The sequence below is a fragment of the Tinamus guttatus genome, unplaced genomic scaffold, assembly GCF_059628265.1.
Source record: "Tinamus guttatus ecotype Peru unplaced genomic scaffold, ASM5962826v1 Tinamus_guttatus_pri_ptg000246l, whole genome shotgun sequence".
NCBI classification, from domain to species: domain Eukaryota; kingdom Metazoa; phylum Chordata; class Aves; order Tinamiformes; family Tinamidae; genus Tinamus; species Tinamus guttatus.
Genome location: NW_028288780.1, coordinates 9299001 through 9326200, shown reverse-complemented (window position 1 = coordinate 9326200; position 27200 = coordinate 9299001). Strand labels below are relative to the sequence as shown.

The following is a 27200-nucleotide window of genomic DNA, read 5'->3' as shown; positions in this document are numbered from 1 at the left end:
TATTTTTACGGAAGCTTTCACGGTCTGAGTCCTTTGGAAGCAACAGAGCTGACCAAGCCAAGCGGCCAAAAGTGCATTTCCTCAGGCTGCAACATTGTACTAACGTGGCCACTAAATCTCTGGCAGAGTCAGATGGCATCTCCTTGCAGAAAAGGTAGTCTTCAATATACCCTAAATGATAGGAGACACAGCAAAGTACTCTCCTATTCCCCACTACTAGTGCCCATGCAAGAAAAATTTGAAATGCTTACATTATTATGGTAAAATAAATAAATCACATAACCTTCAGAAATACTCTTATAAACTAATGTGTTTCCAAGTAATAAAAATACTCTCTTGAAATGACAAATTTATACAGCAAATGATTATTAGATAAGCAATATCGGAAGAAATTTTCCGCATGGAAATACCTACACTGGAATTTAAGGAAAAACAACAACAAAAAAACGCACACAGGTGATCGACTAGAAAGTCTAGCAGACTTCTTTGTAAATTTTGTGTCAGCCCATCTACAAAATTGCACATACAATAAGGAAGCATCTTTTTGACATCTCAGTTGAAGGAAACTAAAAGTAGTAAACAAACCAGGTTTGGAACATTCTATAAACACATTCCATGCACAATCTTGAAAATATGCTCACAATAAAATTATGGAAGAGTACAACAGACAACTGAACGCTCCCTACACATGCAGGGCCAGAGATAAAATATTAGAAATAGGTAAAAGAATGGAACTCTACAAAAAAAGGAATGAAAGAAAGGAGAAAAAACTCATGCTCAGAAAGACAGATGTCTTGGAATATGACTTCTGCTAACAAAATATAAAAACAATTATAAACATCCCATTAAAATGGGCAATAAAATAGAAAACTACATAAGCATATCTCTCCACAAGCAGATATTTTCTGCACTAGAACTTGTACTGTTAAGTTCTTTTAAGTCATATTTCAAAACATTCCTACTCTGTCTGGTGTGTACCTTTTTTATTGCCATATATGAGTCGCTCTTCAGATGGAGAGTCCAGAAAAAAAGGAAGTGAACGATGGAGAAAAAGGCGAGTGAGACAAAATAAAGATATTTAACTTGGCAGTGATAATAAAGAATGAATGGAAAAGAAATGTGAAAAAAAGAAAATGGAAAATTGCAATACTCAAAAATGCATTATTGAATAAGTGGAATTGTTGAGTATATTTTAAAATTGGATGATAAACAAGTGAAAGCTTGTCAACAGTTAAAAAAAAAATCCATTCACATAGAAAGCGTAGACAGTACCTAGGTGGCATTAAGAGATATGCATCAAGCAAAGAAACTGTTAGAGGAGACAGAAGAATAAAATAATTCAACTGTGCAACTACCATACTAAAGACAGGGTGTATACAATCAACTGATGAGTGCATTTATGCTGGAGAGCCTAAGCTATCATCTTAGAAAACCACAAGGCCCGGTGCTGCAAATAGTTCAATTGTTCTATGACCGGATGAGTAGGATTGCTTGTATGAAAGACAAGTAACTGTTTGAAGAATCGCATTTGAGACTCTCTCTCTAATTTTTCATAACTCTGGGAACAACCTAAATGGCAGCAAAGTTCAAGTGGCTCCTAATGTATGCACTGCTGTCTAAAATATGCAGCTCACAGCACAGCATGATTCTGTTTCTAGTGACTACTGAACACTAAATAATAGGGTAATGTCTCTGAGATCTCTTACACGGGATCTTCAGTGCTTCTCAAGGACTGCTGTAAACATTCCTTCCTCCTCCCCAATCACCAAACAATCCAGTAAATCTAATCTATTATTGAATAAAATGAACCAAGTCTGAGACCGTTTCAGATGTTATATTAAGCATTACTGTAAAAATAAACAACTAATATGCAGTCATAATGCTATACCCATCTTAACCAGTATCTTAATACTACTTCTTAATCATCACAATGCTAAAAACACCTCCTTATCAATGCAACATATCAGTTTGCAAGATAAAAAGATGCATCTTACATAAATGTTTATGCAAGATGCATATAACAACTCTCCAACATCTATGCTTTAAACTAAAATGTCAAAATTCAGACTTGTATTTCATATTTTAAGCAGCACATAATAATACTGCTATCCCAAAGTACTATTTCCGACAAACATATGTTGACTCTAAACTGAAGAAAACACATTACAAAAGAAATGCAAGACCTTATGATAAAACCTCTCTAGAGTACTATTGTACTATTTAGATATTTATTAATCTTGTATCTGAGGTGTACTTCTGCAAGTATGGTTAGTATGTTAACTTTAAACACTAAACACAAGCCTGTGTTTACCTAAACACACTCTGAAGATAATTTTCTTCCAATTCTGGGTAATAGTAATACGTCTAAATATCAGATATGGTACTGCAAGTATTTCCAAAAAGAAAGAAAGAAAAAAAAGCACCCCCAAACCTTTTATATCTAAAAGTGACCCCTACCGTCAAACTGATCTTCTCCCTCTGTCATCAGCTCATCATCAGAGCAAATGCTCAGAACATTCACCAACATTTCTGTTACTGTGCAGGAGAGAATAAATATTAATTAATTGCATAAGTTTAAATATTTTCATGTACACAAGCCGTAACTAGTCACCTATAACTACAGTAAATCAACCTCCCACATCATAGTTGTTGTTCAGTAATCATCTTGAAAATACGTACTATCATAGAATTTTAAAACCTCATAATAACAGCAACTAAAAATTGCCCCATCTAGCAATCAGACATTAGAACATCACAGAACTCTCTCTCCTTTCTTACAAGCAGTTCTTCTAGACAGAAATTATTTTCTTGTATATCAGTATTTCTACACTAGGTGGATTTATTTCAGTTCATCATCATTGGCACTTGGGTCTTATGCAAAACTTACTTAAATACAAAAGTATTTTGTGTGTTCAAACTCAGGCACAAAGGGAGAAATCTGTTCCACTCCTGGCCTCTCTAGGAGTTGGTTTAAAACAACATGACAACCCTATACTGGGTTGTCCCAAAGGTTCACCTAGTCACAGCACCTTGGCTTTGCCAGTGCCTAACAGCTGATGCCTTGGGATGACATAAAAGCTTCTAAGCAGTGTTTCTGCCAAAACACTTTCCCAGCTTCCAACACTTGGATGCTCAGGGACTTCCTGGGTCAGAAATGGTATTCCTGGGTTTAAGATTCCTCTAAGACTTCCCTCTTGTGATAATGTCCAGTAGTTATATGAATAAAAATCGTCCTGGAGGACGATTCAGCAGTTTAATTATACATGTGAAAGATGATCTCATTTTGCTTGTATGGAATTTGCTAGCAAATACTTAGACTCTTATTTTTGTATCAGGAAAACACATGTTGAGCAGCAGAAAGGGATTTTTCTGCCTGCAGTAACAAGATCAAAATAAACAGTTTCTACAGTTGCAAGAACAGAGGGTTATCTATTGCATCTTTTAAAAAACATATAAATAAATAAAAAACCTCCTTCCAACAGTCAGTTTTCCTCATCTGGAAACCATAAAAAAATCAATGTGAATGGGTTAACCAAACCAAAAAGTATCTTAATTATTTGCTAGATTTGTTTATGTGAAGTAAATACATCATCTCAAGGTACTTCGGAAAAAAAAAAAATAAAAGAGCTTTCCAAATCTCTTCTATGAAAAGACCAGTTCCGGTTGTGGAGGGATTTTAAACACATCCTTTTAGTCTCTAACCTCATTGTTTTTTTTAAACTTAAGATTATCTGGAGTCCTGGCGCCCTAGATTCAGAGTTATCAGCTCCAGAGGGAAAAAAAATGAGGATCTGTGCTAAATTATCTTTTCTCAAAAAAGACCTTCAGAACAGATAGCTATCTAAAAAAGTTAAAATTTTACAGGAGCATCTCAAAAAAAAAAAAAAAAGTTTAATAATTCCAAAAATGCAGTCCTTGGAACATATGATTAACAAAAATATAGAGCATAGCATTTTGCAGAACATGAACAGAGGTTTTAGATTAAGTTCAAATTCTGAAAACCTACTGACGTTCTCTGTCATAATGCTGATACAAGTTCTCAGAATTATGCTTTCTTTTACTATGTCTATTAGATGCAGCTTTATCTTAACAACCATAAGCTATAGAACAGGTTGTACTTCAGTCTTTCCTCTTTCAGAAATGACATCTCCACTTGCCAAAAAAAAAAAAAACTCCAAATAGCTGATAATTCTCCCAAATCCTCTTTGTAATTAAGTGCCCAAGAGGTCTGCCTCATGAAGACGCACACAGATAACCACCACTTTCACAGGAACTTTGTAATTAACTTCTCTTTGGTATACAAAAGAAATCCTTCCAATAAAATAAAACCGGGAGAAACAAGAAATAAATTCACTATTGCCTACCTTTTTCTCCAACGAATGGCAATGACCACGTGAAAACATCCATAAAATTTGGTAGCCAGTAAGGATGAGGGGAACAATTGAACTGACGAATATTCATCACATTGTTTTCATATTTTAATACAGCAGCTACAATAAAATTCAGACATTTCAGAAAGAATTCTTAAAACTAGTAAGCACCACAAACACAAAGTCATAGGGTTCTTCTTAGCACTATTTTGTTCTACATATCCAATATACCCCCCCCAAAAAAAACTTTCTCTCTTTTGATGGTATTCATACAACAGATTTCTCATAGAGAACTATAATTATATCTCACTGAAAATGCCGAGTGTTAAGGTACTGTATAAGTGTCAGCATGGTTTTATCCTACCCTAAAATAGGTCAATAACAAACACAGATTTAAAAGGCTCATGAAAAGGTGTAATTTCAGCACCTTGAACAAAATCCTAACTCAAAACAGCAATATTACCAGGTTCAGGTTTTATCCCTGTTATGTCTTTGCCCATTTATTTTCTGGATTCTGTGACTTCCTTTCATACAGAGAGGAATAAACTCACAAAAATCCAAAAGGGGAAGCACAGCAAAATGAAGTAGAAAATCATCAGCATTCTAAAGCTAAATAGATGTTGACCACATATTCCCATATTTATGCATTGGAACACCTTGTAGGTAAAAAAGATTCTTAAAATCAATATCCACAGAGAAAATGAAAAAGAGGGAAAAGCCAGTTGAAGCTATTTTTTAAAATTATTATTTTTGCTTTACTTTAAAACCAGTACAAATAACAGCAAAAACTCATCTTTCCCTATATACAGTTTATCACTCCACATGACTGGTGTAGGCTGGGTGGGATTTTTCTCTTGTGAGATGGGTTGGAGGAGGTAGGAAGAAAGAGGGAGAAAATACACAGTAGACTGAATTTAAGAAAAGAGGAATAGTGTTTCAAAGGAACACTATTTAAAAAGCTGGATCATACATTCATGGCATACTTGCATGTCATCCGTTTCAGCAGGCTTTATTTTTGTTTTAATTTTTTCTGTTCTTGAACTTCTGCAGGATAATAGCTATTCACATTAAGGTCTCCTCTATAATTCGGGTTTGTTAATCTTTACCCACGCTAGTAATCAACTCTACAATTTGCACAAGATGATCAAAAATTAATTCCCTCTCTCTGCCAGCATTTCCAACCAGCATTTCCAGAGGTGATCTGTATCTAGATTTGCATCTGCTCTTCCCTGACATCCTAAAAACTGCCATTTTTGGTCCTGTCATATCACAAAAGTTGGCATCTTCCCTGACTCTCATTTTCTTCTCAGTGACCATTTGTTGATGAATGTTGTGGGCTTTCATGGTCATTTCCTTACTAACTTTCTTCATCAAAAGAAGCAAGCAGTAAGCATGTACTTTCCCCTAGCCATAATTAAAGACTCTCAGATGGCAAAAGGCACAACGCAAACTGCATCATGCACAGACTGCTCTGTGATGCCTCCCTTCCTTCCTTAGCTCACAAACTAAAGACAACAGAGGAGTGATTTACTATGAGCACGTGAAAGCCTTGCCGGACTGGGAAACACCTAGTGATAAACTCATAAATACTGAACAGCATCAATTTTAACAAATATTTTTTCCCCCATATATAGGATATAATATCACATTTCCCAGGATATCATATCACATTTCAAAATTAGTATTATATACAGCTATTTTCTTTATAACAAGTTCTTACCTTTATTATTGTAGACATCAAGGTAATTAGGTGCTGAAAAAATTGTTATTAATGACGGGAACCCTGTAGTTTGGCTTTTCCTGTACATTCTATAACTGTAAAACCAAACAGATTATTTTACAACATACAGCAATAAAGAGTTAATTTTTATTTTACATTGTGAATAATCTAAGTACACAAAGTACTTACCCTGCATCTTGTGCTTCGTGTGCTCTAATGATTGACAACAAATTATTATTTTGCAAAAATTCACAAACTGCTGGATAGCTGTGAAATGGAAACAATTATGAGTAAACATATGGAGCAAGGATTAGTAGTAAAACACCAAATGAAACCTAGCCTACTCCTACCTATAAAAGTAGGAGCACCCTCTGACTGTATTGTGACTGAAGTGCTCTTGTGAATTTTCATTTCCAAAATCTTCTGAAGGATCTGACCACAGTAAATCACACATTGGTCCAAATGCTGGAGGCTCTTTGAATCTATCTAACTGTTTGAGAAAAAGCAACAGTACAAAGATTATTTGAATAGTAAATGAGGAAATGTTATATATTTGTTATACTACATATCCATCAATACCAGGGCTTTACTGAATAAATCCCAACCACATCAGAGAAGCAGGTTCTGTATTTTTTTTTCCTCTCCTCCTCCTCAAAAAAGGCAGAGGCCAAAATAACCACACACCTGTTAAAAGCAATAAGATCTATTAGTTCTGAGAAGCGAGATGACTTCCAGACTGATGGATATGTGTAATATAAGATGACCAATTTATAGACAAGGAACAAAATGGTCCCACCCATCTGAATAATGGAGTGTTTAACAATGTAATGGAGAGATGACTAGCTCAGCTGTCTGTAGACATTTTTTTCATAAAGGCTTTCATTTCTCAGTTATGGCCCTGGGGGACAATAAGCATTTTTAGAGTTGTCTTTTATTTCTCTTTCTTTTTTCTCTTTTTTACTTCTCTCTCTTTTCTCTAGATGCTTCATTTCAGATGTCCACTTAGACACACTTACTTCAGCAGCCTGTTACTTTCCTAGTAACCATGGCAAAAACGGGCACAGGGAAAGAAGAGAGAGCATCTGATAACACAAAAGGAAAATACCCTGTTTAGGTAACATTCAGTCAATTTCTGATTTCCCAGAAGTGAAATTAGATACCCCAAGTTCAATGTAAAGTTTATTTGATCTTTATGTAGCTGGAGTTTTTTCACAAGATGATTTTATCCAAGAAATGTAGGAACAGTTCTTTGATGGACAGCGCATTAATCTCACTTTACCTCCCATACCAAAGCAGATGACTTTGATGGTACTAGAGAACACTTAACTCTTCATGACAGGTTCGAAGGGAGGTTTGGAGAGCACCTGGTGAATTAGAGTCTAACGGTCCATAGGAATCCATTCAAATATGGAACCAGCAGTAGTGCCAAGCTCTCTCATGCCCTGGAAAATCAGAGCTCCCGAGGCTGCCACCTGTAACATAAGTGGAGAGGTCCAGATCTTTACAAATTCCTGCCAGATAATGGCTAGGCAGGTATTAACTGAAGGTGCTGTTGGGACTAAGTCCATATTATAAATCCAGTGGTTTAACATTTCCCACACTGGACGATAAACCCATCATGGAATATTCATTCCAGATTGAAGAAGTCAGTCCATCAACTTCTGCAAGTACCTGAATTTCTGTAGATTAAACCATCAAGTTTCTAAACCTCCAGCAATAAATTTGGGTCCAGGAACTAACTGAAGCATTTATACAAGGACGATCCAATTGTTTGCTGATGGATGTTTCCTGCAACATAGAAGGCTGAAAGTCTAGAAAGCATTTCTAATAAATTTCTGTTCACTGATTCTTTAAGGATTTTCCATATGACTTTGGCCAAAGGGTTAGATGAAGATGTCATAAATCAAAACCTTTGTTTGCTGAAAACAATGCACCTCTCTCCCAGACTACTTTCTCAAGGCCTTCAGAACAGTAGTGTAGTGAAGTAAGGAGGGCTACCGACACAGTATACTTACTTACACCTCAGATCAGTGTCTCCTTCAACAGATAAAACCCCAGACTACCACCTGGCCTGTTTCTCAAGACATCTCAAAATTTAAGGAAATGCCACTGCATTCTACTCAACCCAGATTGCATCAGATGCATCAAATCAGAATAATAAACTTAAAAGGTTTCTCTACATAACGATACCCAAAGTTAACAAAGAACATGAGTTAATTCAAAACACTTGTTATTTGTGAATAGGTTGCGACGGTGGCAAAACAGAATCTCAATCCGAAATAGCTTGATCAAGGTAACCAAGAACACGATAATTTTCTTGTAGAATAAGAAGGTAACTGAGAACAAGACAATTTTATTTTAGAATAAGAAGCTCTACTCATGGTGTTTCTCAGATCTAGGTAGCATATTTTTAATACATACCTTAAGATACCTAAATATAAATTGTATTATAAGTCAAGGCTACCAAATAAATTTACTACACTACTCCACACGGATGCTTAAATTCAGAAAGAGCAAAGCCTTGGAGGTAGATTAAGACACAACAAATTAATATTAGTGTACATTTGAAGAAAAAGCACCTTCACAGAACTTTGAGTTTACTTGAACTTACAGGCAGTGGTTTTAACTAACGTGCCCTAATTTTCCTGTGTACTCTTATATAGTAAAGCCCTAAAAACTATGTGAGGCCCAGTGAAGAATGGCAGGCATCTTATATTTAGCTAAATACAGGGAAATTTCAGCTAACCTCAGAAAGGAAGTAAAGCATTATAAAAACAGTTCCACAGTTTTCCTTCTCTCTGATATTTAGATCTATTTTGAAATAGGCCCCAACACACCTTGTTCCACATGTATATAAACTTATTACTTCTTTCAGTCTCACTTAAAGTACTGAAGTTTTCTTTGAATAAGTTATTTACACTTTTAAGTTTAAATCAACTAATCTTCAGCTGTTACTAATTATAATGGAAATGTACCTAGCAAAACACAAAGTCATCACTCACACCTCTCAGAAGAGGAACAGAATAGGAAAACCAGGAAAGCACTTAGGCAAGACTGCTTGCACACAATACAAGTGTAAGTTCCTACAAGGCTCACAGATTATGTTTTATCTTTCAGCTTTTGAAAATCCAGAATGGGTAACAAAACCCTCTAACAATTGAACAGCACTGTTTTTACACTGTAAATAAGAGATGAGTAGTAACAGTAAGACTCCCAGCTACAGCGATTAAATCCCTCTATTTGACCTAAGTAAACAATTTCCAAGAAAATAACTAAAGCAGGAACTTATGTTGGCCAGTTGCATGTCAAAAGTTTTGTTCCATGTCTTGTTCAAATTTACAAACTTTTGGTCTCAGCTATGGGACAGCACGCATGCTGCAACCTCACTAAAAAATCACATTACATTAGATCTTCCAAACCCACCTGGATGCCACCCTGTGCCACATGCTCTAGGTGTCCCTGCTGGAGCAGGGAGGTTGGGCTAGATGATCTCTAGAGGTCCCTTCCAACCTCGACCATCCTGTGATTCCATAATTAGTGTACATTATACCTTTTATAGTAGGCCCATGAAAAACCTATTCACTTTATTAAAAGTTCATCAGGGATATAAAACTAGCAAATCTAATCTTACCGTCAGAATAAACTTAATCAATTCTATGCCAAATGCAACAAGTAGATTTCCTGCTAGAGAATACTTTTGTAGAGCCTCAACCTTTTATTTCATAAAATAACATTCATTCTAAACTTCGGCTTCCTGTATCACAACTTCCTTTAGAAAGTATAATGTGAATTCACATTAATGACAGGAAGAATCATGACAAGGGACAGAACTCTGAGGACTGTAGTCTGAACACACAAGCTTCAGAACATTCTCCCTAAATCAAAAACAACGAAGACCAACTGCTTTTGTGAAGAAAAATTCACAATGCAGAAGAATAATTCCTTTTCATTTTACTTTCCTGGTACGGTAAGTATTTTGAAAATAGTATTTCCTTCATTAGATTGCAAAAGAAACTGGGGGAGGGAAAAAACAGACATCATATTCAATTTACATAATTAATGCAGGAGTTAATTACACCAAGACCACTTTACCAGAGGACTTGGTCTGATATCTAAAAACAGCAGCATACTCATGACAATTCTGCAACTAACTTCACTATAGCATGTAAAACAATGATCTACTGTTACCCTTGTAAAATATCTGCTGTTGCGTCTTTAACGAAGAAGATACAGAAATACACACGGTTTTATTATTTCCCTAAGTATATAAAAAATAGCACATGGATGACTATTGACTCACAGATGACAAATGACGATCACCTTCCATGAGGAAGAAATACTGGAGTATTCTGGCAAAAGTTCTCAACCTCACAAGCGATAAAGATTTTAAAGCAGTTGCATCTTTATAGCAGTGGCCATACTACTAAAGCTGTGTTAGACCTGCCTGTTCAAAAAGCCTTTTGTCTCGTCAGAAGTTGTTTCCTTAGTAGAACCAATTTGGTACTACCAGTTTCTTCTAAAATTTCAGAAATGGCAAACAATAAGAAAAAGGACAAACTCGGAAGCTTTGAAAACCACAAGCAAGTCCCTCGTGCAGCTGGCTCAACATCAGCTGGAGCCTTCTTCCCTCCCACCACTTCCCTTCTAGAGAGGCTGACATTACCAGTGGTGACCAGGGGAAAACAGATTCCACACAACCCAGCAGCGGATATGATTTCAGTTCTCATACAACCAATGATTTTTTAGATTCTACACCGAGTAATCAAAATTTTGAAAATAAGTGCCAAGAATAACACATCACTCCTGTCACGCCCCATGTTAGTTTCCCAAAGTCTGCTAATTTGACTCAAGTCAAAAAGGAGTGCGCAAAAAAAAAATTAAGCTTGAAGATTTTCATCTGATACAATCTTCTCCTGACATCAGCGCTCCATACGGACTACAACCAATTTAAAGAGTTAGATATGTGATGTCATTACAATCTCCTTCCCTTTAAACTGCATGCTACTGACTATTTAGTTTCCATTGTTCTATTTTTAAAACTTGTTTTAATCCATCTTACCAATATATTTATTCGTCACATTTACTACAGTGCGAAGGATTTCACAGCAATTAATCAAATGCCTACTAAATTTCCCATTTTAAATAACTATGAACTTCAATTAAGTGTGGCAACTTCACAGTCTCTTTCAAAAAGAAAAGATCCACATGATCAAGTGAGTGCACTTTAAGGGAAGTGCACCATCACACAAAAACACACAAACTAAGTAACAGCCCAGCACTCACTTTATAGGGCTTACAGAATTTATAAGAAACACTGAAATATGATGTTTGATATACCAATTGATTTTAAGACTATGGTTAACTTTTATGAGCTCAATCCTGATAGCAATGAGTGTTCTGGATTCTACCTATTTAGAAGTATTAGGCACTATACAGACTGCATATAAAGCTCTTTACACATACCGGGTATCTTCGGAAACTTGGTGGACTTATTTTGTGTGTGTGTGTGTGGGTGCGCGCACTTTGTCTCAGAAAAATCTCCTAATAAAAAATGCACTAGGCAAGCTAATTATTATAATAATTAAAAAAATCTTAGGCTGAATTTCAGTTCCCGAATTACACTTCCAAAAGAGACAAGATGACAAAACAGCATACTGGCAATTTTACAAATGTGACTTTGTATAGCATCATGTAAATCTTCGTATTTCCACTTATTTTCAAATACATAAAATACTCACTCTCCTAATGTCATCTAGTGTGTTTATTTCTGGTGAAAGTCCACCATGAACACAAAGAAACTGTTGATTTAAAAGGGCAGCAAGAGGAAGGCAATCAAAAGCTTCCATGCAAGCATCATAGACTCTTTCTGAGTATTTTATTTTACCTGGAAAAAAAATATATAAAACATCAATAACAACACATTAGATGAAAAAGGTAATATAATGGATCTTTAATTTAAGATTCATACTCTTCTAAAACTACAAACTTTTTCATTTCTTCTTTTATTGTCTCAAGTATGGATAAACTATTTTTGCTTTGTAAAAAATTAGAGAACTATTTTGCATTATACAACTATATAGCATACCTTAGTAAATAAAATATTAAATATTACTGAAAAGTTTGTGGTCTTCTCATTAGACTGAAAAGTCAAGAATTGCCTGTAGATTCTATTACATCACCTTCATCTACATCAAAGAGGGTTTTTTTTTTTTTTTCACCAGGGCAGCTGATCCTTGATCAATAGATCTATACTTAACAAATCTCCAAATGGAGGGATAGCATGCATCATCAAAAGAGTCATCTCACACTAGCATAATTAAAATCACTTCCCCAAATTGAAAAATTAAAGTAGCAGTAGGACTTTCTTACTACCTTCACAATAGCCAAGTCAGCTAGTAGAGACCTAGCCCTTGCCTATGCTTTATTTAAAATTATCTTCCTCTCTCCAAGATTTTAAACTTACTCCAAAATGTACCTTTATTGACACAAGTCTTTCATGTACTTAGACACCAATACCACGTCTAACAACTGCAAACAATTCTACAGACATCAGTGGGCTCAAAATGTTTGCAAGGCCTTCATTACAGTTAGAGACAATCATCTCCCCAGCAAAACAAGAAAGCCAAACAAAGATCAGGGGGTGGAAGTAAGCTTATTTTACTTTCTTGGACAGTACTTACATTCTTGCTTAAAGGTAAAATATTCTGTTAGATGTCTGCATTCATGGTTGCCTCTCAACAGAAATAACGTGTTTGGGTAGAGAATTTTCAGGACCCATAAGTACAGCACACACTGTTGAAAAACAAATATATCCAATAAAATAAACAAGTTAACTAGAACTTTAAAAATTGAATAAGAAAACATTGAATAAAAATCCTTAAATGCACCATTTAAAAATGTTAAAAACACAACTTTGTACATTTCTAGAAAATTTCATATTCATTTTGCTATGACATATTTGGTATCCCAAGCATTATAAGTAAAAATTATATTAAAATCATGTGAGAAATGAATGTTTGATGTAATTATTTTTCATAAATTACTGAAGCAACCATTCCTGCTATATCTTGAGTTTGAATACTAAACCTGTAATCCCAAAATGCACTGAGCATGTCCATAATATTCTACATACATGGTAACATAATAATATTGAAATAAAGCATCATATAATAATGTAATATCCTATTTCAAATTGTAAGTTACTCTATCTTGATACCAATGAAGAGATTTCAAGCTCAAGCATTTCTCAAGTTGGCTCCAAAAGAATAGATAACTTAGAAATCATTGGCCTGAAACCAACTGATTATCCAAATATGTGAATCTCTCTTGAATGTAACAAAACAAATATATTCAAATGTTTTTTGAAGGATTTGAATGCAAAATACTGAAAAAAATAATAGCAGAAACAGGTCATCCATATCTGTAACCACCCTCAGAATTTTAGTAAAGAAATATATTAATAATTATTAATAATACTTTATTACATAAATAGGAGTCTAATTTATACAAGTTAACAACTATCATAAAGAGTTGTTATTGTGAGCAAGACCTCCCAAAATTACTCACCTGTTCTCCAAAAGCCTACAAATGCACCCTGCTAAATATTACAAGAGAAGCAAGACTATACAGAGAAATGCTACTGAATCAAACTTTTCTCAAAAGTAAGTAAAAAGGAAGAAAAATGAGCAAGTCTTATGGTTCCCACAGGACAGGCTGAACAGCTGGTCAACATCCTCCTGTAAAAGGTCTTTAAAATAAGAGAAAGCAGAGCATGGAAGAATATATTCACATGCTAAAGCAACCTAAGATTTCATTTGAAAAGAGTCTGTGAAAGTGTACTTACAAAAATTTAGGACAAAGCAGATTAATATATTCAGTTACCTCTATACTAAAATAACCTCTGTCTACATAGTCACCAAGGAAGAGGTATCTTGTGTTAGCAGGGGATCCTCCCACTTCGAACAGCTTCATTAGATCAAAGAACTGGCCATGAATATCACCACATACTGCAAGCAAAATAAATGTTCAAATTAATTTAAAAAAATCCTTTAACTAGAAAAGTTACTAAATTTTTAGTTACGTAAATAGCCATAAAATATCTCTAATAAAGAACCAAAAAGGGAGGTATAAACTAGGAATAATAGAGCCTTTGTTCAGCTTTCCCCTCTGTTTGTCACTAAGATATTTTCCTTACCTATGACAATACTGTTAATGAGCCTATTTATGTCTGGCAGTTTGTGGAAGATTTTCCAAGAGGCCATTAGCAGTCTACTGTCTTCTCCGAGGCCCTGGATATCTTTGCAAGTTTTCCTTGGTATGTGTACTTGGAAAGGGACTACAGTTCTGTCCTGCAGCAATTTGTTATATACTTATGGAGCTGAAAAAAAAAGCTGGGAGTAGGTCTTTGTTCCTATGCCAGACTAACATACCTTTTAATATTATCAGATCTTCTCTCTTCTCACTTATTTTCTCCTTCCAATAACCATGTTCACTATTTCAACAGTGGGTTTTTTCCTTGTGTTTTTAGAATATGAAACTGGACAAGATCAGCAGTCATCAATCTGAGGCAGAAGTGCCAAAGATAGTAGATGGAATGACTTGGAAGAGCATGCAGCAAGGCCAGGTATTCCCCTAATTTCAAGAAAAGCATATGGAAGAGAAGACTGCTCCCAACTCCTCAATCCCATAGAAATTTCCAGCCTAGCTGGAGTCAGAAGCTGCTTTCTTGCTCCCACAGCGGGTATTGCTGATAGCAACAGAATTTTGAGAGGCTGTGGCTTCTTCCATTGACGCAAAATGTCAATAACCATCTGACCAGCAGCAACTTCTGCTTGCCGGTGTTTACCAGCAAATCTGAGGGGAAAAAAAATCTCCCTAATTTGTGGAAGTGTGGCACACCACACTTAAAAGGTTATGAATTCCTTGGAGCAGGCTACTGAGTCATCATAACCTATGAAATATTAGACCTAATATTATTTGCCCTCTTGAATGCCACTTTTCTTCAGATCTCTACTCAAACATTGCAGGAACTTTCCTTCTTTTTTCATATCTATTAACCAGTTACTCAAGGTAACTATTTGAATAAACCGAAATATAAAATTCTAAACATATAGAAAGCACTCTTGCTTTGAGCCTGTTGGACCTTCAAAAAAAGTCTGAGTTCGAACAGTCACTTAATGGTCTCTGTCATTTCAGCAGTTTAACTTTCTTAAAAATAAATAAATAAATAATGTAACATTTAAATGTTTTTATTTACCAAGTCAAAAAAAAATTACCAGTGTCAAAAAAAAAAAAAAAAATCAAAGCAAGCTGATGCCCTAAAAATATTTCCATCTGAGCTCTTTTTTTTTTTTATATATATATATAATTCCAGGTAGCTATCTTTATTCCCACTTAAAACATCACAAGAATTAGAAAAATCACAATTCATATCTGCAGTTAACTACTTTCCTCTTTTCAATGTTAACCAATCCTACTATTTTTTTCCGAATTTAATGCCTTTACTATGTACAACACTGTACAGCATACTTTTAAGATCAGCTGAGTAGTGTTAAACAAATGCAAAGTTGAGGAGGGATCCTGTCAGCTTATACAAAATTTTTATCTTAACAATTTAAAACAAGCTTTACAACTGACAAACTCTTCTTTTTAAATTTAGCTACCAGTGAAATAGCTAGAACTGTTACCTGTAATTGGAGCTTCAACTTCTATCATAGTTTTTTCCCTCCGTAATATTGCAGCACCCTCATTAATGATTCTAAGTGCAATTTCTTCATCTACTCGACCTTCCTTTATTAAGTGGTTCTTCAAAATGTCAACCCTGGGTTTTCCATCTGTGTCAAATACTTCTTCAGAAGTCAAGCGATGCGTTGGTGGAAAAGGGACAGCTGTAATTTAAAAAGAAACACATAAATTACAACCACATTATTTTAAAAACATACTCCATCATACTCCATCTAAGTGGAAAACTGATCTATCATACTGGATAATAAGTTCTGTCTAAAGTAGCATAGAGACTACTGGGCAAAAGTCTTTCAAACCATAAGTCTGATGACATCAGTAGCAACATGATGAAATTGTGCCAAACCAAGAATTCATCTTTGTACTGTATGTACTGAACAATCTTATCTCTATAACATGCAAATTTGTAGAAGCGATAGAAACAGAGTTAGAAGATGCAATAATATATTTAACATTTGAAAGAGGCAAAGCTGCTTTGGCACAGAGATGCCACACATCTCAGATACAAGAGGTACCCTGCAGGGCTCTATAATCATGGGAACACAGTAATGTATTTTGCGAGTCTGAGTGAATATTTGAAAGAGTTCACCGTCAAAAGCCCTTAAAATGAAAAAAGGAACGAGAAAGGATAAAGAACTCATTAAAGAATAAGAAATAAAAAGGAGGCAACAGCCAGCACCTGAAGAGAAGGAAGGCCACCTGGGCCGCCCCACAAGGATCTGTGCTATTCAACATATTCCTGAATTACACAGTGCAAGAGACAAGGTGTGGAGCGAGACACTTTGCTGATGATAGTAAGTGTCCTGCAGAATGAAGAACGAGACAGACCACAAATTTCCTGCAGGCTCACCAGTCTGGGCAGAGAAGCTTGTTCACCTTATTTTCCTGCTGCTCTGTCTCCAAAAGTCACACTCCAAGGCTGCCCAGAAGTTGCCTGCTGCCTCTTACCCAGCCCTCACCGGCTGCCGTTGTAAGCTCAGTACTGCCTCTTAGCCAAGATGATTTGGACAGAAGCGCCTGGGAAGGACGCACACGCGCAGCCATGCTGAGAGCTCGGAGAGGGCAGTGGCCTTGGGCAGGACGGCCCGCTCCCCCCCAGGCGGGCGCACAGATTACGCGTCCCGCACGCGGGACAGGAGGCGGCTGACGACTCCCACGTGGCGCAGCATCAAATCCCATCATGCTCAGACATGACGACAGGAAATGTATCTGAAAATTTATCTGAAAAAATATATGTACAAGCGGGTATCGAAAGAACGAAATAAAGGAGTAGAAGAATCAAAACCATTCACTTTCTCTCCATTTAAATATTACTTTAAAATGTCTAAAAAATCCCATATAGTCCATCTGTTAATAAATTCAGTGTACTTAAGAATTCAGAAACAACCACTTTAATTCCATGTGAAAAAATTGTTTAAAAACATAAATCTGACTACCTCTGAAAAGACAAAGCCATTGTTTCAACAAGGCAATTTATCTATTGAATTTTTAGAATTTAGCCATGGCCACACAAATCTTAACTCTAGCAATCACCTGATTTGACTTCCTAGATTTCATATTTTTAATGATATTTTCTGCATAATTTGGAAATTTACATTTATCTCTACATAGTTTTTAGACAACTTCTTTTTCCTTAACACAGTATTTCTACTACAAAGAAAAAAAAACACACCACATAATAAACTGCAGGTTAAACAAATATTAATTAAATAATTGCCTTTGCTTCTTTTCTTGACATGTTTTGATAGGAATGGATTTGATGACTGAATTCTGCTGGGTTACTAACCCTGAGTCTATCATTGCTTAGGAGCACCAAGACTGTGATGCTTCCGATAATTCTGAAAGCACCTGAGAGAAGAACACTGCCAACTTTCAACATACAAATGAGCAAACTGAGAAATAAAACAAATTTGAGAAGTGAACCTGGCAAAAGCCATAAGATACACCAGTTACAAAGTTGGACAGAAAAGCTACCTGTGTCATTTTAGGTCAGTCGCAAATGCAGCAGGGCCAAGGACACAAGCACACACACCAGGAGAGCACGTGTACAAACGCATACAGCTCCCAAAGTGAGCTGAGAAAGTCAGCGGGGAAAGAAAGAGAGAAGACAGATGTCAAATTGTCCACAGCCTGAGACTGTTCAGTGCCCTTTGAAGCAGGTTGAGGAGCTTCCTGTTGCACTAATTTCTTCTTCTTCTGTTGTTTTTTTTCTGGATTAATCACAGCACCACTGATCTATCAAGCCTTATTTGTTTCATTAGACCAAAGAACTTGAAGGGAAAGCTGCCTGTGTGGACACACTGGAAACAAAGGAGCTCAGAAACAGTTACAAGGAAGATCAATTCTCCAATCACTCACTTTGCAATATTATTTTGATCAATCTTTTTAGAACATGGCCATTGTTCTAAAAGAACACTGTTCCAGAGGCCATGGCTCTACAACCTTGTTTTATGGCAAATTATTCCCTAGTAAGAAATTCACCCTCCCCTGACCCTTACTACTCTTTGTTCACATCTTCACCAGATGCCCCATTTAGTAAACACATCAGCCAGGATGTCAGGCAGTGGCACATGCAGCCTCCTCGCCCTTCACCCTATAACTTCCCAAGTCTTGAGCTCAACCTCTGTCATTTATTTTTAAGTTCTTATTAGGATTGGAAGATACCACCAAACTTAAACTTGAGAGGAGGTGTGACTGCTTGGTTAAGGACATGAAGGGTGAAAATGCAGTGTTCGAACACATTTGTTTGTCCTGAACATCTCATTCCTTTCCTATCAAGTTACTTAACTCATGGGCTGACTGGCAGAGAAGTAAAGGTCTCTAAAGCAATTGAGCTCATGCAAGTTTATAAAAGCAGGCAGTCCCTTGGAGGAGACAGGCCCACAACTGCCTTCAGCAATGCAAAGCTGAGCTCATTTTTTATGATACACCAGCCAACCCATGAGGGAGATCTCTCTCCTGCTCTAATTGCTCCAAAAGCTAGAGATCACAGAACCAAAGTCAATCAATGTGAGAAACAGTTCTGCGGCCACTTCACTACTACTCCTGCTATTCCTAGATAACCATCTTAAATGAAAGATGATCCTTTTTCCTTTTGGAGCAGAGAGAGGATGGAGTAGGGAATGGCCCATGCAGGTAACCAGCTGATCTTCCCTCTCTTATTTGCTAATCATTACTAAATAACTACATGTTACTGAGGGCTGCAGAACTTAGAAAGATGGTGCTAATTTCTCTGTATGAGATTTTGGAAATACGGAATGGGTTCTATACATACAGCTGATTAAATTTCCCTCCTTTAGTAAAGTTCTTACGTCCAAGTAATCTGTTTCTGATCACATTCTTACAAAACTGAATTCTGTATAATTTAACTAGCTATAGCTTTGAGTACATGTTACAAGTTACATTTTCTGTGAGGCTACAGAAACAGGTATTTCAAAAAACTCTGTATTTCCAGGGGTTATCCATAATGTCCCAATGTGGCACACCCCGATGTGGCAGCATCAAAAACAGCCAAGTATCTGTAAAGTTATATCGGTCTCCTGGAAAAACTGAAGTTATGTGTTCTTTACATTTAATAAAATCTTTTCCATGTATATGCATCTATTTTCCTACTGCTCAAGAATGATTTTTTAAGAATAATCTTCAGGGAAAACAGCTTAAAACACTGCTAAGAATTTAAACTGCAACACTGAATTGGAAGGAAACAGCAACACTTGCTATAAAACTGCTACTTTGTATTCGATACTTTAGTTTTTGTCTCAACAATAGTTGATGTATTAAAGCTCGTATCTGTGGAAAATACTACAAACAATGTAATTTAATACGTTAAGGATTTTTTTTTTGAAGCACGTAGACAAATTCTGCAAACTAATGGGTTTGATTAAACATTTGATGAAGTAGTAATAGAATAGTATAGCCTAAGGAAAAGGAATTGCAGCATGATGCGTTCCAAGACAGAAATATAATCCATGTTTCAAAATCTTTGTGCAAAACCTGGGCTCTGGGGACTGTAATGGAATGGTAATTAAAGGGATTACCCTAAGGAAATTATATGATATTGATCATTAAAGGATTCCCTTCTTCCCTTCCCAAAAAAGACAAGCATCGGACAGGCGTTTGGAGATGAATCTCTAAAGCAGTACACACTGTAATATAAAGCCACAGAGACCACATCCTATTAGTAATGGAACAGATCTTATTAACAAAGATAACATGCATCATAATTTACAACATATCCACTTCTCTAAAACAAACCGCTGTTTACTAGGCAAAATTAATTAAATGTATATATATAGCTTATGTCACCTATAGCTATTTTAAGTATATTGATTCAAAATTTTAAACAGTAATGCTTTTCAGACCCAGTGAATAGCTTTTGGGTTCTGTTAAGAAAAAGGTTGTCATGGATTTTGTTACTATTCATATATATTTATGAACAGGAAAAAAATAGATCTTTCCTTTACACTGCAGAACTACTTAAAATTGGGATACCAGAAGTAAAACCTAGAAACCTAATTCTACCCACAAACCTTCTATGAGCCTCTGAATATATTTATACTTTGCAATATAGCCTGTCATAAAGACCAAAAAGTTAGCACCAATCTGAACGAATACTTTGCCATTCCCAATTCATTGGGATAAGGCTGAGAAGCAGAAGCACTACGTTAGCACAGCACATTATCCAGTGCAATAATCCTGACCAAGAGGCACAGCGTGCCAACTAACACAACACACACTGCTTTTCTAGAGCCAAAGCAGATCTCTCACTGCCTAGTAACTGAATGCAACAGTGCCTGTTAGTAAAACACTAAATGTACATATTGCAAAGGTAAACCACACCGATATTTAAGCCTATTTTAATAGCCTTGGTTAAATCTGGCTTGTGTCAGGGACACCCTGTTGGAACAGGATACTGAAATAAAAGGAGATCAAAATCCCAGTAAAAAATATTAGGGAGTCACCAGACAAGGTGCTGCCACAAACAAAATATTTTCTACTCTTCAGAGCTTAAAATTCAAATAATTCTTTTTTCCTCTCACACCAAAAAAAAAAAAAAAAAGGCCATTTCTTGCCTTAAGTCCCATGTTCCATGAATTCAGCTTTGGCTGTAAAACTTCTCAACATCCCAATTTTGATTTTCTGCATTTTGCTTCAGACACCGTCTCACAGATGTTGTATTTATATTGAATTTCTCAATTTAGCACAAGATTTTTGATTTGTTTTGGGAATACGTATATATGAAACTATAAAAAGTTTATCTCTGTAAAATGATGCCATGCCAAGGACAGTTTTCTGTAAAGAGACAGGCTATTATCAGTCATTTTGTCAGCAGGCTTATGAGCACAGTAGCCCCAAAATGTTGGGGGGTTGTTTGGTTGGTGGGTTTTGAGGAGGGGAAGAGGTTGTTTGGGGTTTAAATGCACTTTTGATTATTCCTTGGCACTCAGTAGAAGCAAAAATCCTACCTCCCAGGAAATCCTCTTAGTCTGTCCTCAGAGTTTTCACCTCTCTATGCCAACATCTATAAAGAACGAAGAAATGTAGCATCCATGACTGCTATGAAGACAGAATATGTCAAACTATCCTTTTGGGTTTGGCAAGGCAGATTTGAAAAGAAAACTCATAAAGACATCACAGATGGTCTAAGGACCAGAAGCCATGAAAATGCCAGCTTAGCACAAAAAAAAAAAAAAAAATCAACCAAATCAAAAAAAGAGCATCTACTTGAACGAGAAAGCAAGAATTGATAGTTGTCAAAAGGTATGGGTTGCCCTATTCATATCAACCAAGACAGCACTGTTCCCGCAAATGCAGTTTCCTGCAGATTATTTTCCCAAAGCATCACAAAAATGACCCCTTTACTCAAATTTCTTTAAATGCATGGCACTTGCTGCAATGCCAAACATTCTAGAAGCAAGGAAAAACAAAAATGTTGATATGCCTAATATGCCATGTTGCAATCATCTTTTATGCTCTGCATGTAATTTTTCTATTAACTTAGTTGATGTTTTTGTAAGGGTGTCCCAGGAAAAACACAAGTAATTTTTCAGAAGTGTTCATCCCATTAAAAAGGCCATAGTGTTATACCAAAAGACCATTTAGTGCCTAACCATGTCTCTGGCAGAGGTAGATACACAGTATCTACTCCCTATTTCTCAAAAGTTGATGCTTTCAGCATTTCCTCTGGAGTGCAGGTTTCCTTCAGAGCTTCCTTCTTGCCTCTACTTCATCCTGTTGCTATGAAATCCAAAATTTTCATTACCCTATTGCTGTATGAAGTGCTTGATTTTTCCTTTATATCCACTTCTGCAAAAAGTCATTTAGTGCTGCTTTTCTCCTTCTCACAGTGAAATAAAAAGAGTAGTTGTTTCCTAACCATCTTTTCCATTACAGATACTATTCATGATGGATCTAACTCTACCACTACCCAGCTACCATTTTTCTAAGTCACACAGTCCTAATCTTTTCAGTTTGACCTCGCATGGAAGCCACTCTGTGCCTCCAACCATGTCTTTTCTGTACTGTTTCTCCAGTACAGAAAGATATAGTATATTATAGATGGAGACTATTAGGAAGTGGACCACAATTACATGCACTGTTCAAGATGTGCATACAGTAGAAGACATATACAACAGCACATACATAATGGCACCTAATGTTTCTCTCCTGTTCACAGCACCATTGAGCAAGGTCAAGGCTCAAGGAAGGCCTTTCAGAGTCTTTCTGTTTTGTCTTTATCAGCATAGTTTCTCCTACAACATCACTGTCTGGTCACTCAGGCAAATAAAACCCTTCTGAAACATCCCTAGAAGTTTAGTGCCCAGAGTAAGTATTACTATTTCACTATTCATTCTGTTTTCTAAACAACTTATGAGTACATTTGAAGAGCACAGATTCCAGATACCAACCATGGCAGGTTATTCCTCAGCCATGGCAGGTTATTTACTTATTTGCATGTTTTTTGTTTTTTGTTTTTTTTCCCAAACCAATTTAGATGCAAAAGTCTTTTCCTCCTTTAACATAACCGCTTACTTCATCAGTAGCTCTGATGAGGGAACCTGATGAATAGTTTTGTCTGGACCAGTCAGCTCATTGGCTCCTCCGAAGAATTCTAATAGCTTCTGCTGGCTTCCTTCTATAAAGACTGTACCAGCTTTTCTTTATGCACTATATTCCTCCAGGGATGTATTTAGTCCACGCTTTCTTACAATTGCTCTGAGTCTCCTTAAGTTAATTTTACAGCTCTCCACTTCAACCTGGAGCTTTCTTAAAAATGATGCTATGCTCCATTTCTCAGACTCAGAAGATGAATTAAGCTACAGGCTATGGAAAATAGATCAGCACCCAAAAATTGCACCCAAAAAAGCCAAAGAATTCTTTTAGAGGCAACAAACAAAGATCTTCAAATGTGCTGATAAGTTCTACATCCACTTACACTTCAGTGAGACAGTTCCTTAGCCTCATTTAGCAAAAAAAAAAAAAAAAAAAAAAAAATATTCCTGTGTAAGAAAGAAAGAAAGTCCTCTCACACAGTGAACAACACACCAGCAAGTAGTTGCCAGTATTTTCTGCTCTGGCTTTACCTTCCCAAACCCCAGCTGCCAGTCGGCCCTACTAAATTAATTAAATACTACAATGACTTATTTTTCTCCTACACGTATGTCACTTAGAGAGTGTCTATTAGTACCTTAAGATCCTGCTCAAGGATAAATGATGAGTTGCTTCTCTTCAGAATTCTCTGAATAGTTGTTTCAAGAAGCTATTGTTCAACATGTAAAAATGCTGCTTGCCAATCACACCCAACCATGACCTCTATCCGAAAGGCAAAGGGATGCTGAAATCTCCCACGACCAGAAGAACAAGATTTCATCTTCAGAATTCATTAAAAATGTCCATTAGCTCATCAGGACACATACCCAAAGCCTAGTAGCACTCACAGAGGGCAAAAGCGCAGCACCAAGAAGGACACTACTGCAAGTGTATCTGTGCAGTGCAGCTACTCATAGCTGAGTCCAACAAGCCCAGGTGTTTCTCGCTCAAAGAAAAGCCAGTGAAGGGCCATCCTTGTCAGTCACAAGTACTTTGCTCAAGGTGATGGAACACCTGCTTCAGTGGAAAAGATAAAATATACTGACAAATGTAAAGTATGAAAACCATACATGCACTCAAAGGTGTGGTAAACTAATTAATTATCAGTTGGTTAATTATCACACACACGAAAAAAATAAAAGTCAAAGGAATCAGACAGAGTAGTTAATTACTATTGGTAGTCAAACTTTTTCTGACAGAACTTTATAGAGAAAGACAGTCTTAAGACAGTAAATCGCTAGGTATCATTGTTTGAAGATGAATAGATCATCTTAGAAAACAGTGAATCAAGAGGACAGGTACATTTCCTGTATCTGTTTAAAAAAAAAGAAGAAAAAAAGTAAGTAAAGTAAGAAAAGCCCCGCCACACTTTTCAGGAACTGAATGCCACACGTTAACCTCAGATATTGCAATTTTGTAGCTAAGCATATTAAGATACGGCAAATTCCACAAGAACAAATTACTGGGCCACAATTTAAGTGAGCCATAAAAAGAGAAAATCTTAGCATTTTATGCACTTTCACAAAAGCAATCAGGACTCTGTGGTGATACAATTCACATCTAGAAAGGCATGCCAAGCTAATACAGCAAGACTGTACACACCACATATTTAAAGCCACCATTATACTTGTTATCTTTATGTCTAATACAAACACTATACCTGATAAGGTTTCAAATATTTTTTCTAGATACATACATTTGTATATATGCTGTTAATAGCCAATAAAATAGTTCAAAATACAACCAGGGACATACCCTAACTGTTATCCTAGCTTACCTGAAAAGCTCAGTTACTGATTACACAATAATTAAACCACTTTTTCTCGGGTGATTATTTCCTGCCCAATTTTACCAACATATATTATTTGTAGTAAAGGTTTTCATGTCTCATGTTTTCTTATTTTTCATTGTTTCTATTATTTTTTCATTCTTCCAAGAAATAAAGAAGAAAATAAAGCTATGATAAAAGTGACAACTGAAAAAAATACGAGCACCAGCTCTGTTCAAATCTTTTCCTTTTCTTTTTTGTTTAACTTCAGAAACTCCCAAAAGCAAACATTAAGTTGTGATTTCACATTTCCTCCCCCAAAAATCTAGTGCTTTCAGAGCACAAAAGCTGACACATGAAGCAATACTCTGCACAGGTGCACCAGACACCACACTGCATCCTGCTGCTCATGTGGCCATTCCAAAGGACTTGAGAGTCTTGGAAGAAGTAGAACTCCTCAGCAAGAAGAGATGGAAAACCTGGGTATCCCCAACATAGTTTAGCCTTAAAAACCACACCAAAACAAAACATAACAAAAAAAATCAAAACATTATTTTCCTACAGCAGACTACATTAAACAAAATTTAGACAAAAAATATCTGTTAAAATGAATTCCAAAATTCACTCCATTGCTATTCATTAACAAATAAATTGATATGTAGGAAAAAGAGTGATTTGTACTACAAATTCATAAGCACTAGAAAAGTTATAAGGACATTATTCAACCATTTAAACTGCAGACACACTGTTTCACCAGCACACCTGGCCTACACGTGTTCAGGCAAATATAGAAGGCCCAGCTATTTTAAGAGTATCACATCTGTAATATCTATATGTGAAGATATGTGTCCTATCCATATCATCATGTCTGCAATATCATACAAAAGATAAGAGTACAAGAAACATTTTTGGGTGCAAAAGATATAACATAGCTGTCAGATACTCCTACTCAGCCCTGGCATAACCTGCAATCCTGCACCCCAGGGCAGGTGTCTAGAAAAATATTTTAAACTGTATTGCACCTCACGGAGAAGGAAAAAGAAAAACCACAAAAAAAAATCAATGTTCTTCCTACCAAGAACAGAGGAGGTTACCAAGAACACATGCAGGCTTTCTACAGAAACCAGTGATTCAGCACGACAGGTATGGAAAAGACATGGACCAATGGAATGAGCAGCAGAATGCTCCTGTGTGAACATTTAACTAGCTTTAACAACCTCTTGTAATTATGCCTGATAAAGACATCAAAGCCTGATTAGCGTTACAATAGTTCTATATGCTGCACACCCAGGTTCAAAGAAAATCCTTAACCCCAGGCTACAATCTTGTTAAAATGAAGTCTTAACTAGGATTTTTAGCATCCAGGTGAACAGCTCACAATCTACTAGCTAAATAATAAAGTATTTGGAAATCGGCAGGTTCTCCATTGGTCTCTGAAGTATATACTCACCATTAGTTCCCTTGTGCTGTTTTAAGATCTTAAAATGATTTAGTATGACAAATTTATATAAAAGTAAAAAATATGACAAGCCTAAGCAAAACATATTATAACAGCTTTACATCAACAGTACCAATCTGTACAAGCTTCCAAGAGATGAACTGTAACATTTTCTACTTTTCCTCTTAAAATTTGTTCAAACAAATCAACAAGTTAAGCAATCCAAAACACGTAAGAACTTAATGTGAGTAAGGGTTTCCAGCATACTGGAAAACATGCTGATTTCCAAAGCATACTATGGGCTTCCAAAGCTGTAATTAAGACCTGCTGAAGATGAAGACATGCTTCTCATTTCTATAGATTACATATTGTATTTAAAAAACAAAGAAGCGGTTACACGGTGTGTTCTAGGAACGTCAAGCACAAAACCGAACAGCCCTGCACACCACCACCACCAATTTCAAACCAGGCAGCTGGGCTGCTGCAGAACAACGCCCGCGCTGCCAAACACAGCCCCGGGAGGGAAACGATTTTTTTTTTTTAACTGAAACCGGAGTAGAGAAGAGCTGCACGATTCTTTCCAGCATGGCCTTCGCTATCCTTTTAACTCGGGTTAGCCCCAACGCCCGTACTTCGGGACAAGGCGCTCGCGAGGCTTCTTCCCCCCGCAGGGCCCGGCAGCCCGAGGCGCCGCATCCGCCACCTCGGCTCCCGCGGCGGCCGCGCTCCCCAGGCGGACGAGCCGCCGCCGCCGGGCCAGGCCGCGAGCCTCAGCCGGGCGGCCGGAGCCCAGCGCGGAGGAAGCAGCAGCAGCCCCCGGCGCCGAGGACGCCCCGCGCGGCCCGGCCGGGCCCCGCCGCCGCGGTCCCCCCGCCCGCCCCGGGGCCGCAGCCATGTTGGCGGCGGCGGCTCGCGCCGGCCCGGGGAGCTCACCCTTGACGGCGCGCTCGCTGGTGCTGTGCGGCGGCAGCAGCAGCACCTTGCTGCCCTCCTTGGCCGACATGGCTGCGCGCTGCCGGGCGGCGGGCGGGCGCGGCGGAGCCTCGTTGCGCCCGCGGCGCCCCGCGGGCTGCG

General features: G+C 37.1%; 1 protein-coding gene and 1 long non-coding RNA gene across 6 annotated transcripts in view; both read right to left on the bottom strand.

Annotated features, from left to right (window-relative positions):
- PPP3CB (protein phosphatase 3 catalytic subunit beta) overlaps nt 1-27200 on the bottom strand; it is a 40282-nt gene extending 13082 nt beyond the window's left edge. For all 5 annotated transcript variants that reach the window (XR_015913491.1, XM_088526448.1, XM_088526451.1 and 2 more), the window contains exons 1-10: nt 27060-27200; nt 15777-15977; nt 13972-14096; nt 12771-12882; nt 11829-11974; nt 6441-6580; nt 6280-6357; nt 6091-6185; nt 4365-4490; nt 2458-2535 (exon numbers count right to left, since the gene is read on the bottom strand). Coding sequence is in view for 4 of the 5 variants with exons in the window: in XM_088526448.1 (XP_088382574.1) it covers nt 2458-2535; nt 4365-4490; nt 6091-6185; nt 6280-6357; nt 6441-6580; nt 11829-11974; nt 12771-12882; nt 13972-14096; nt 15777-15977; nt 27060-27129 (1171 nt within the window). In the remaining variant the exon portion in view is untranslated. The remainder of the gene's footprint in view (nt 1-2457; nt 2536-4364; nt 4491-6090; nt 6186-6279; nt 6358-6440; nt 6581-11828; nt 11975-12770; nt 12883-13971; nt 14097-15776; nt 15978-27059) is intronic.
- LOC148594447 (uncharacterized) lies at nt 7451-8038 on the bottom strand. The gene is made up of 2 exons (XR_015913492.1): nt 7762-8038; nt 7451-7562 (listed from the first exon to the last, which is right to left on the bottom strand). It is a non-coding gene; the product is annotated as an uncharacterized LOC148594447 (long non-coding RNA).